The sequence below is a fragment of the Miniopterus natalensis genome, chromosome 7 (assembly GCF_054644295.1).
Source record: "Miniopterus natalensis isolate mMinNat1 chromosome 7, mMinNat1.hap1, whole genome shotgun sequence".
Taxonomy (NCBI): domain Eukaryota; kingdom Metazoa; phylum Chordata; class Mammalia; order Chiroptera; family Miniopteridae; genus Miniopterus; species Miniopterus natalensis.
The window spans coordinates 79,526,546-79,539,560 of record NC_142087.1 but is presented as its reverse complement, the minus strand read 5'-3'; the positions used below and the strand labels follow the sequence as shown (position 1 = coordinate 79,539,560).

At 54.4% G+C, this 13,015-nt stretch overlaps 1 protein-coding gene across 1 annotated transcript in view; it reads left to right on the top strand.

Moving 5' to 3' along the window:
• Positions 1-13,015, top strand: part of BMP7 (bone morphogenetic protein 7) — a 76,332-nt gene that overhangs the window by 57,520 nt on the left and 5,797 nt on the right. Inside the window, exons 4-5 of the mRNA XM_016203170.2 lie at positions 8,908-9,105; positions 12,244-12,320. Of these exons, the coding sequence (XP_016058656.2) occupies positions 8,908-9,105; positions 12,244-12,320 (275 nt within the window). The remainder of the gene's footprint in view (positions 1-8,907; positions 9,106-12,243; positions 12,321-13,015) is intronic.

The following is a 13,015-nucleotide window of genomic DNA, read 5'->3' as shown; positions in this document are numbered from 1 at the left end:
CACCTGGATAAGCTGAGTCCCTGGGTGGTGGCACCCATGCCCAGCTCCTGGTCCCCATCACAGAGAGGAGGAGATGGGACACCGAGCCAGGGGTGCAGCATCTAATCCTTGTCCAGACCTAGACAGCATCTTGCAGCCACTAGGCAGCTGCTAGAATACAGAGCCCTGTCACCTGTCAGGGCCTCAGTTTCCTCACCCTTACAATGGGCATGTTGTTGATAGTGATACAAGCAAGCTTGCTTCCATTCTAAGGAGGAACACACATCACAGGCCTTTTTTCAGAAGCTTTTTGTTTTGTATGAGGTGAGCCCCCTGCCCACCTGGCCTCCAAATGCCGCCCGAGACCACCCAGGCAGCCTGTGCCTGTTCCCTCTTCCTCTAGCTGTCACCCTCCTGTTACCACTCCTTGGGATGGCACAGCTGGGCCTCTGCTCTGCGGGGTGTGCCTGGGCGGGGGAGAAGCCTATAAACTCCCGGGCACCTGTGGCTCATCGGGAGCCAACTGGGAGCATCCTCTCATCTCCAGGACAGGATGCCACAGGAGGGAGGCTGGCGTCTGCTTGGCTTTTCCCTTGTATGGAAGAGGAGAGGCAGCCCCCCCCCGTCCCCAGCACACGGGGGGGTGGGAGAGGAGGGGGGGCACGCTGAGTGGAGGGAACCTGTGAGCAGCTAGCCCCTGAGAAGAGGGCTGTCTAGGTGGGGCTGGGGAGAGCTGAGCCCTCACTGCAGGCCAGGCCCATGCCGGGTTCCTGTGCAGAAGTGGGACAGCCTGGCGGCTCCTATGCAGTCACCAGGGCTCCTCCAGGCAGCCTCCTGGCATCTTGGGCAGCTAACCTAGCCTTTCGGTGCCTGGTCCCTTCATCTGTCCCATGGGTTTAATAACGATTGGGAGGAAGACAAGAGTGAATTCATGCAAAATGCTGAGCCCTGGCCCGACATCCTGTCTGTGCTCATGAGTATCAGATATTACTATTATTATCGTTATTGTTAATATGTTTAATTCTCACAATGACCCTGCCCAGGTTATTGCCAGCATCTTACAGATGAGGGACAGACTGAGAAGGCCAAGAAATTTGACCAAAGTCACTCAGCTCTAGGTACACTTGTGTCACCATGGAGTCTGACTTGCTCTTTGCTGGAAAGCCTTCTGAGGAAGTGTTCACCAGGGACCAGACTGGGGGCCCTATGTGATCAGTGAGCCCCTCTTGGGCACACGACTAGGCTGCAGATAGAGAGCCCAGGACACTGCAGTATCTGGCTCCTGCCTGGTTGTTCTCGGCACACCTCCTTCCTGGGAAGGAGAGAGTTTGAAAAGAACCCAGAGATAGTGGGCTTTTCTGTAGGACTAACTGAAGGAACCTCAGCACAGAGGTGGCCAGGCTGCACCTGACTTCTGTGGGCTCCTCCTTCCATAAAAAAATATATTAAAAATTATGTTTTATGATCATGTTAGTATAAAGACGAATGCAATCCTGGCTGGATTAAAAATTAAAACATGTTCTCTGACCCTGAACAGTTCATGTTTTGTCTTATGATTTTAAGAGACATTAAAACATTTTCATGGGCCCCTAAAAATGTCCTGGGCCCGGGCACTGTGCCTGAAGGACACGTTGGCCCTGGGCAGCGTATCCCAGGCCTGGGAGTGATGTCGAGCTCTCCCCACCTCAGCACCTGCCTGTTAAAATCAGCTTCCTACAGTCAACAGCCTTTTCACCTGCATAGGAAGCACGTTTGTTCACTCAACAAACGCTTGTACCTATGATGTGCCAGGGACTGTTATAGGCGCTGGGCTAAGGCCCAGACAGAGCGAGCCTTTTGCTGTTGTGTGGCTCCCATCCTTGTAGGAAGAGGCGGGTGTGAAGGGACCATCTGCTGGAGTCAGGGACGAGGCCCTGAGGACGGGGCCTGAGTTCTGAGGATGGCGCGGGCGGACTCTGGCTGCTTTCCAGATCAGCACACTTGGTGTTTTTTCCCCTTGCTGCCTTCCATCTGTCGGAAAGCTGCGGGGAGATGAAGGCGGCTGTGGGCTGGGGACTCTTTCCTCTTTGCAGACGTGGAATCATCTGGTCATTTGTTCCCAAGATGAGGACTCCAGCATCTTGTCCTAGCCCATGGGGGTCCCCTCCTCTCCCTTGGCCACAAAAGAAATAACTTGGAGGCTTGGGAGGGCAGTGTGGATCAGCCTTGCCTCTGATCCAGAAGATGACCTGGCTGCCTCGTTTCCCCAACTCACACTTCCTCCTGGTGGTCCTCCCGCTGCTGCCCAATGTGCCCTGAGCTCCAGGACCAGGAGGCCCCTTTTGCTCCCCCCAGCCTGTCCCTGCCTCCTGGACTCAGCTACGTGGACATTCTGGTATCTGCGTGCAGAGCCCCAGGCTCCTCTCAGGCGCAGGACCTCTTCCTGATTGTCCCACGTGGCATCGGATGGGATTGCATGGCATTTAAGGGACTGAGGGCATACGCTCGATGCTCAGGCCGCAGCTGCTGGGATGGCGTGGAAGGCGAGCCATTCACCCACGGCGGCCACGGAGCCTGAGCCCCGCAAAGCCAAGGTTGGCGAGCAACCCGCCCCTGCGCAGCTGCCTCGAGGCGCCCGTGCCCTTGTGATTGCTTCACATCCTGTTTGTCCAGAAGCTGGAGTGAGAGAGGAAAGGAGGCCTTGATGGCCCACAGGCTGGGATGGGTCCTCCCAGGGCTGGGCGGGCAGTGGTGGCAGGGACGGGATTGGGTAATTGGGGCCAAGCAGATGTCACAAGTGTTAATGATGGTCTTGCTTGTCACTTGGGCCTCAGTCCGTCCAGAGAAATAGCTGGAATTAATGTGTTTTGCACAATTAATAGGAACATTCTTATGCTCTGGGTCTCCTTGGGGCAGCTGATGGCCCTGGACCTGGGAAACAAAGACACCACAAGAAAACCAAGATGCTGCTCTGTCTGTTGGCAGATTGCGTCCCCTTCTTTCCCAAGAGGCCCTATTTGTGCTCTATGCCTACTCCTGGGGCTCTTCCTCTGGGCTGGACCTGCTGATTCTGCTCTTGCCACTGGTCCCTGTCCCCAACTCAGAGTCCTGCATCCAGCCCCCCCCCCGGCTTGCCTCTTGGGAGGCCTTACTCCCTGTGCCTCAGGGAGCCCTTCCTATCCTCGGAGGCCTCACAGGTGGCCCAACCCATGCCCAGGAGAGCTCTCTTTTCTGCATTTTCCCAGACGCCCACCTGGACTCAGTGGCGAGTCAGCTGGACCGGGGTGTGGACTCTGTCTCTGTCCTCCATGGCAGTGGGTCCAGGGTAGATGGCTTCATGCCTGTGACCTCACTTGACTCATCTGTAAATACGAGATCAAGAGTCCTGCCCATGGAATGGGCTCAGCACAGTGCCGGGCTCAGAGCAAATGGTCAGAAATGGTTGTTTCTTGTCTTTGCTGAGGACAGTAATGGAGAGAACCAGCTCTCTCAGGATACTGCAATTGGCAAATAATAGGCACTGGGATGTCTCATCTCATGGGGACATTTGTGGTGTTCTTGACAAGTCTGGAAGGAAGTGGAACTGGGGTTGGTTAGAGCAGAGGCCGACAGACTTTCTGTCAAGTACCAGCTAGTGGACATTCTGGTATCTGTGTGCAGAGGCTTTGCGGGTGGGTCAGACCTTTTCTGTCGTGGGCTCAGCTCTGTGTGAGTGCGAAAGCAGACGGACAGCGTGCGGATGGAGGCCCGCAGCTGCGTTCCTGTGAAGCCGTCTGTGAGAACAGCCGGTGGCACCACGCCCCGAGCAGGTGGGCCCGACAAAGGACGTGCCCTTCTCGTGCCTGCCTTTGTGGGGAGGAAGACATTCCCGAGGAGCCTGCAGCCATCCCAGAAGGAGCTGCAGGGAGGCTGGGAAGGGTCAGACTGGCACCTCCTCGGGTGGAGGAGCACCAGGGAAGGGGGCCGGGCAGGGCCGCGGGGTCTGCACCCTGCAGCCCCTGCCTCGCTGAGCCATCCTGGGGTTGGGCAGCCTCTACTCAGCCCTGCTGTGGGAGTGGAGCCCGCTTGGCCAGCTTCCCTGCCCTCTTCAGGAAGCAGGCGTCATGGTGGAGTGAACGGGCACCCAGACTGCACAGAGACTGGGAAGTGGGCCCCACGACGTACTCCACTCTGCTTCAGTCACCGAAATGAAAACAGAGGCCTCGCAAAATTCTCTGCCGGATGCTTTTCATGATATTCATGGAAGCCCCCGATGTCCCGCGCCAGGTGCACCGGCCAGCAGCCTGCGTGCACCCACGCTGCGGGACACTGCTCAGCAGCAAAGGGATGAACGGCTGACACCTGCGACCCTTGGGTGAACCTCAGACATGCAGATTGAAATAAACGCAGAAGACTGAGAGTCCATTTATGTGAAATGGCTGCAAAATGCAAAGCTAGAGGGGTGAGAACAGTCCATTAGTTGCCAGAGTCTGGGGGTGGGGAGAAGGCCTGACTGGCAGAGTTTGTCCCCGCAGCACTGCTGGCATTTTGGACCTGATCTTCCTCTGTTGTGGTGACCACTGTGCACTGGAGGGCGATGAACAGCATCCCCAGCCTACGACACGGGGGAACTACAAATGTCTCCAGACACGGCCTCCTGTCCTGGGGAGCAGAACAGCCTCTGGGTTGCACACACTGAGATGAAACGCAGCAGAAGGGAGTTATTTTGGGGGTGCTGGGGCTGGTCTGTACTGTTAGAAGTGGTGATTACATGGAACCATATGGGTTAAAATTGACAATCTGCACAAAAAAGTGTCAATTTTACTATATGTTAATTTAAAAATGAAAAAAATTAAAAAGCCAAAAAACAAAACAAAACAAGCAAAACACACCAGAGAGAGGCAAGCTGTGAGATCTACTAAAGAAGAAATCAGCAAATTTATTGGCTTGGGCCCTCTTACCTGCCTGTGGGGTGGGCCAGACACCTCCCCATCACTTCCTTTTGCTTGCAGGGGATCTGCTGTGATCGTACATCTGGTAAACCTTTCCTTCCTAACTTAAGGATCACCTCTTGGCAGATAAAATACAAGACCCCCAGTTAAACTTGGATTTCAGGTAAACATCTAGTAATTGCTTAATATAAGTATGTCCCACATATTGCAAACACATTATTCATTTATCTGAAGTTCAAATTTAACAGGGCACCCTGTATTTTTATTTGCATATAGGACAACCCTATTCTTGGAAAAATCTTTACGGTGTGTGTTTTTTTTAATCTATTAACCCTTGGCTACAACTTTCCTAAAGATATAGACCTATGTTAAAATAGTATGTATATCTTTTCCCCCCCATTTATTCAGCCACCTCAATCCCTCTGCCTAATATATTCGGCCCGACTTATTCAATATGACTTGCCTTGGACATTTAAATACAAATAAAGTGAACTCTTGCATGTGCTAAGAAAAGGCTGTAACCGTAACACCATGAAATGGAACAGATTCCCTCTCCCAGCCAACCCTCATGTCCTCTCCCCATAGAATCTGTCCCAGCCTTTTTGGGGGTATTAAAATAAAAATGGACTTTACATATGAACACACCCACACGTGTTTGTCTAGGCTTTAAATTTCTTTTCCCCCACTTGTAGTCACACTGGATCGCGTTGGTCCTCTCACTCCGGGGCTGATCTCAGGGGCCTTTCCCTCTGTGTGCCCGACGAGAGCCTGGGCCAGCCTTGTTCCCAGTGCACCCTACAGAGCAACACTGGCCTAGATACTGCAATGCCTTGTTGAGGTGGCTTGTCACTACTTCATGCCATGCCCCCAAATTTAATTATCTTGTCTGATAACATCCCATGGTCTCTCAGGTTTTGCAGTTAAAGGCTGCAGTGACTTGTCTGTGTGTTACTGTCTCGCTCCGGGGTAGGTGTATGTCAGGCCCCGGCTCTCCATCTGGGGCATTTTGCCTCTCAGGAGACACTTGGACATGTTTTTGGGAGCATCCTGGGATGCTCCTACACACCCTACAACACCCACACAGCCCCCGAAACCCATGTGCCAGGTGGAGGAGCCGCTGTGTCTTCAGTGGTGTGTTTGGTGGACGGGTCTGGGCCCAGCATGCAGCTTCACCTGTCTGTCCCATGCAGGCTGGTCAGCGGCAGATGCGGGTGCAGAGACCCTCTTCTTCCCGCTCCGTCGCCCATTTCCCAGCTAAGGCTTTGGGTCCCTGGCCCTGGGAGTCATGACAGTGGAGGAGCAGCCTGCCCTCCACCCCATGGGAAGTGTAGGGTTACTGTATCTGGGCCGCATCGTGTTTTCAGGCATTTTTATTTTGCCCTTAAAAGCCTTCCAGGGGGGAACGCAAATCCTAGCGGCTCAGCTTTAATGGTTCCTTTTACAGAACCGCTCCAATTATAGATGGGTGAACTCAGGGAAACCCCGCTAAAGAATGCAGGAGAGAGAACGTTAAAGGGGTTAATTTAGAGAAAAATAGTGGCGGTCGGGGAGTTTGGTCTTTGAAACGCTCTCGTTGTTAAAAAACCAAAGTGAACCCCTGGTGCTGGCCTGGTCCTTGGGAGGCGGGTTTCCTGACTTCGGCCCGTCTGGGGGGCTCCAGGTGAAGTTAATTCCAGATGTGGATGGGCCCAGTGCTCCAGGAGCGCCGATTCTGCTGGCCTCTGACCCGTCACCTAATGTGGAGGTCACGCAGCCTGACCTGAGTTCAGGGTTTGCCCCTTTGCTCCCAAGCTCTCCTCCAGCAGGTTATTCGGTCTTATGATAGGCTTTCTTTGTCCCATCCCTTGCTTTATCTGTCTTTGGAACCCTATTTACCACCGGACATGACATTATATCCATGTTGGCCAATGGCCTCATTGTTGCCATCACGCTCGACCTATTGGCAGAGCACAGGACATGGCTATTGCTCCATCCGCTTTGTCCCCTCGATCCCCAGGATCCCATATCCTCTTTTTGCCCTTCCTCCTGTCCAGGCCTCCAGATCCTTCCAGATCCTTCCTCACTGGGCGCTCCGGTGCAGCCTGTGCCCCGTGCCCTGATCACTCAGTGGTGGAGATGGGCACCTGCACGTGGAGTGCCCAGCTGCACACTGTCCCCGGGTGCGCTCATCCAGTCCCCATGCGGACCCTGACCACTGCCCTGAGCCAGCACTTACCGGGCACTTTTGAGGTGCGAAGCTCTGCTCTGAGGGGCAGCTGCGTGCTGAGTGGCGGAGACAGGACCTGAACCTAGGAAGGCTGGCCCTGGGCCAGAGCCGGTCTTGATCAGAAGCCGAACCCAGGCTGCGATGTTCCCCTGCCACCTGCCACCCTCCCCTCCAGGCTTGTTCTCCATCTCCCCCCACCCCTGCCATGGTTTCCTCACCTCAGTGAACAGTCCTTCCCTTCTCCTTGGTGACTTCCAGGTGCTCAGGCCCAGATGCAGAAGTTACCTGTGACTTCTCACTTTCTCATCTTTTATATCCAATCCCTCAGCAGTTTCCCTCAGTTTCTCTCAAAACAGAGCCTGGGTTGGTCATTTCCCAAGTTGAGATATTATACTCTAGTTATGGGACCATTAGGTGAAACGGGGTGAAAGGACATGGGGCCTCCTGGAAGGCTTTTATTTTTCAACTTCCTGTTAGTCAGTAGTTATTTCTAAATAAGACATTACAAATAAAACAAATTCTAAAGGTGGACTTAAAAATAAACTTCTGAAGATATGACCATTTCTGGCCAATGCCACTCCATGGCCCAGGCCCACCCAGGTCCACCTCCCCCTGGGCTCTGGCTGCCATCCTCCCCCACCCAGTGCAGTCTCCAGGGTCTTTGCAAACAACTCAGTTGCCCAATCCTCAGCTCTCCAACAGGCATGGTTTCCACTTCATGCAGACTGTATGAGTGTCCTGGGGCTGCAGTAACAAAGTACCACAAACTGGAGGGCTTAGAAAACAGAACTTTATCCTCTCAGCCTGGAAGCTGCAAGTCCAAAATCAAAGTGTCCCAGGGCTGCACTTCGTCCTAAGGCTCTGGGGAAGGGTCCTGCCCTGCCTCTCCTGACTCTGGTGGCTCCTGGCGTTCTTTAGTGTTCCTTGGCCATGTTGTGTGTGTGTGTGTGTCTGTCTGTCTATCTGTCTGTCTGTCTCCACTTGGCCTTCTTCTGAGGACACCAGTCGTTGAATTAGGGCCCTTAACTGATTTCATCTGCATAGATGCTATTTCCAAATAAGGTTACATCCTGAGATCTGGGGGACATGAATTTGGGGGGCACACTATTCAACTCAGTAAACAGAGTAAGATAGAGTGATTGCTGATGCCTTACTGTCCCCCACTACTTATCCCTCTGAACCCCCTTCTACCCCTCTAACCCCATTCTCTGCTCCAACCAGGCTGCCAGTCTCCTTGAACATGCCCACCTGACTCCACTCTCCGGGCATTTGCCTTTGCAGGGCCCTCTACCTGTAATGCCCTCTCCCCAGTATCCACATGGCTCCCCTTCTCGCTGTTACCCAGCTCTCTGCACAAGTGGCCCCTCTGTGCAGATGGGGTAGACATTAGGGCTGCTTGCAACTGTTACCACCTTCCCTGTCATCATGCAGGATTGCCCCAACCTCTTGAAATTAGGTGGATCGTGTGACCTGCTTCGCCCAAGGAAATATGAGTGGAGCTTCCTCTAGCCTGAGACCTTGTGCAAACCTCAGCCCAGCTCTGCCCCTCCCCTGCTTCGTGTTTTCACCCTGGGATACCTGCCATCTGTGTTTCCTGCCCAGCATGCCTGCCCAGGGGACAGGGAGTTTTCTCTGTGTGGTTCCCCACTGTGTTCTAAGCTCCTAACACGCCTGGCCTAGAGCCAGTGCTGAATAAATACAGGCCGGATGGACAGATAGGAATTCGAGAGTGAGCTGTGAGGCTCAAATGACAACCCCGCTAACCACCTCCCCTGTAACCACCTTCTATGCATGTGTCTGCTTCCGATCTAGGGCAGAGCATCAACCCCAAGTTGGCGGGCCTGATCGGGCGGCACGGGCCCCAGAACAAGCAGCCCTTCATGGTGGCCTTCTTTAAGGCCACCGAGGTCCACCTTCGCAGCACCCGCTCCACAGGGAGCCGGCAGCGCGGCCAGAACCGCTCCAAGACGCCCAAGAACCAGGAAGCCCTGCGGATGGCCAACGTCGCAGGTACGCCCAGGGCGGGAGGGTCCAAACACAGACCCAGGGCCCCACGGGGCCCAGCGAAACTCGAAGGCCATTCATGCGCTCCACCGATTGTTCTGGAGCCAACGGAGCAGGCAGACAACCCACAGACTCCCCTCATGACCGGTGTCCAAGTCACACATTCACTCAGAAGTGCAAGTCCCCAAACATGAGTATAGCAGGATGCCAGTCAGGTAAGTCTCTCAGTGGACAAAACAATGGCTACAGATAAATGAAGGAAAACTGTGAGAGCCTGTGTGGGAGGACGCCCCACCCACTGCCCAGGGAGGCTGCTGCCAGGGTGGGGGGAGGGCTCAAAGTGGGGGACTTTGCGGCAACCTTAATTTTATTTCTTAAAGTGAAGAATACTTGAAACTCCTGGCAAATTTGAATACTTGTTAAATATGGGTTTTCCCTGTCAGGAGTCCCTCTCCCAGCACTCTGGGTTGGTCGTGAGGCAGGGACCAGCCTCTGGCCTCGCTTGTCTGGAGCTCGCAGCAGAGCTCACCTACTGTCCCGGCTCCTGGGCCTGGGGGTGGTCTCAGGAAACACAGAGGGGGACATGGGGTATTTAGAATATGCAAAGCAGACCACACCCCCAAATCAAGCTTATCTTGTCAACAGCTTCTTTTTCCTTTTCGAGGGAGAAGGGAAGTAGGTTGCTGAGGTTGCTGAGGTTTTGAGGTGCGGGCTTGCTGAGCCCCAGCGAGGGGTGTGGATGGCTCCGGAGTTTGCTCGCAGGTTTTGTAGGGCGTCTTTTCTGCCAGGTGCATCCATCTTTTCTCAAAGGGGTCTCTGATTCCCACATTAAAAACCAACCAGACCCTGAATTTGTGTTGGAAGCCTGCTCCATGCTGAGCTCTAGAGGCTGGGGTTCAACGGTGAAAGCCAGCCATGGCCTGCCCTGGGGATTCCAGACTGCAGGAGGTGGCTGTCATTCACAGCCACACTAACAACTAATAACAGGCCTGAGAGTTGAGGACAGCGACTAGGGACTCACCCCTGGGGGCAGGGTTCAGGAAAGACTTACCAGCTGGGAGCCCCGGTCAGGGCAGGTGCCCACCAGGCCAGGCTGGGTCAGCTCCGCTCCGGGCTCCAGGCAGCGGGACCTGCAGGTGCGGAGGCCTGTGGTGGGAGGTTGCATGGCACCTACGAGGGGAGAGGGTGAGGATGTGGTGGCTGGGACGGGGGAGAGGGGAGGGCTGGTGACGTGAGCGCATCTTGAGCTTGAACTTCATCCAAAGCAAATTAGGAGGCCTTTGCAGAGTTTCAGCTATGGTGAGGGGTGGGGGTGGATTAGACGATCCTTCGATCCTTTGGCTGCTCTGAAAATGGTGGGGAGCAGGCAGGGAGGGATAGTCAGTGTAGGGAGACCTGTCTGAGGCCTGTTTGAGGTAGGAAATACTGGCTAATTCCATCCCAGCAAAGACTCCATGTCTTGGAGCCCTACCTGCGGTACCTCAAAGTCTCAGAATTCCACACTCAGTTTCCCCCACCACATTCCTGGCTATTCTCCATTTACATAACCCCCAGGATGAGGCTCTCACTACCTCACGTGGCAGCTATTCTTTCTTGCCTGGAATCTGCCTCCTTCCTGTGGATTCTACTTCCTGGCCCTGTTGGAAGTTCAGTTAAACCCTGCCTGGAAGTTTGATAAGGAAAGAAATACTGAGGCCTGGACCCCACCGCAGGCTCAGTAAACCAGAAGCTGTGTGTGTGTGTACACGTGTGTGTGTGCGTGCATGCTCATGCCCATTTGAAGTGCTTTACCCCAGATGACAGACTCGGAGTCCTGCTGTAGGGCCGCACGAGCCAGCTCCTCTCTCAGGGCAGCCCTGTGCGTTGGAAGGAGACGTGCTCCAGCGTGCTGCCGCCAGGAAGCTCTTTCCTGCAGGCTAACCCACCCCCGGCCTTCCACTGCTCTTCACAGGCTGTGGTTTGGGATGAGAGACTGGGGTCACTGCCTTCCCTCCACACCCTTCTCCCCACCCACGTTTGGACCCAACTCCCTGGTAGTTAGCCATTCTCAGCAGATGACCCTGAGGAGTGGGAGCTGAGCCTCAGCACCAGTTGTAACTTGTTAGTTGCTCAGGGGGCTCCTGGAGGCGGAGAAGCAGCTCGCCTCCTGCTGGCCTCCTGCTCGCCTGCTGGCGCTTGGGGCTGGAGGGGCAGGACTGGAGTGAAGGCAGCGGGGCTGGGGCCTGCTTCTCGATCATCCCTTTCCTTCCCTTTCTGCACCAACATTGCCGGCTGCTTGGTGCTGACACCAAGAAAAGAAGGATCTGAAGCTAGGTGAGGGCTCAGTGAGGGGAAAGTGCCACGATTGATTAGCAATGTCTGCTGTGAGCAGAGGAAGAGCAAGTAGTGGCTTGGTTGCCACTTTCCAACCCCGCCTTAAAGCACAGCAATGACACTTGGCTTCATGTTGAAGCCCAAGGCCCAATAGACCAAGGCCACAAGCAGCTCAAGGAGCTAGTTGTGGACAGGCAGCTGCAGGGTATGTGCACGTGTGTGTGTGAGACAGAGACAGAGATCTCTCCGTGTTTACAAATGCTTAATCCCTAACCCACATGCCTGCAAGCCTCACGTACTTCTGGAAAACCCCAGTGCATCATTTCACTCCTCAGAGAAACCTCAGTGGTGTGTTTTTCTGGAAGGTCAGTGGGATTTGACTTTCTGCCTCTTGTTTCTTCTTGGTGGTGGTGGTGATAGGGACTTTGTCCCAGACCTTGTCTGTACCCCTCTTGCCCCCTCCCACAGCGAGATTGGTCGGAAGTAGAGCCCTCAGGCAGCCTCCTGTAGCCGGTGTGGGATGTGGATGGGTTTTGATTCCCTTATGGAATCCGGGCAGATGTCAGCATCTAAACCACACGTGGGTATAAAAGAAACCAGTGTCCGCAGAAGGATCCAGAGTATGTTGTGAGCTCCGACTGTGAGAGCAGGATGGGGTTTGGCACCTCCCTTGTGGGACTGTCTGCTGGGGGGTGGAAATGCTTTTGAAGGCTACGGGCTCTCAAACAGTGTTTGTGTCAGAAAAGCCACCCTCTGGCTTTACACCACTGCCTTAGGCTGAGGAACTAACGAGTGTGTTTCCTGTCTCTCCGCATCCGGCTCGTCCCGCAGAGAACAGCAGCACTGACCAGAGGCAGGCCTGCAAGAAGCATGAGCTGTACGTCAGCTTCCGCGACCTGGGCTGGCAGGTAAGGGGCAGACCCTGTGCACCCCCAAGGCTGCAGGCTGTGCCCCACGTGTGCAGTGAGTCATGTTTCTCCTCTACATCAGCTAAGACCCCGTTATCAAGTGTCCTGACCAGGGTAGAGGATTTAGGGTGCCTCATGAAACCCAAGAGCAGAAATGTGGCTGAGACTCAAGCTGGAACCAGGAACCCAGACACTTTGGACTCTGAACCTCGTTCTGCGCATGAACCCTGTTTCCATTCCTGCACTGGCTGCTCCTCTCAAACTTGTGCTAGAATCCAGCTGCCTGGAGAGCGGCTCCCTCCCTCTGCCCTGTCTGCCCCCGCCCCCATGATCCAAATTCCCAGTGAAGGAACCGATTGGCCCAGCTCCGGTCAGGTGCTTGTTACTGAACCAATGAGCTGTGTTAGGGGTGGGATCATGTTATAGGAACATGACTGCTCCCTCTGGAACCATTTGGATGGAGTGAGGTGAAGGGCAGGGGATGAATCCTAGAAGAGGAGTGAGGGTCATGCAGACTTATAACTAGGAATCTCTGTGACATCCTGGGCCCTCTTCTAGGTCCTGAAGGTGTAGCCCTGAGCGTGACAATGTTCCTGTCCTCATGGAGCTCAGATATCCTGAGTGGGGTGCTGTCAGAAGATCACCAGGTCAATGGGATAGTCCAGATGCTTCCCTGGGGCTCATGCCCCTATATA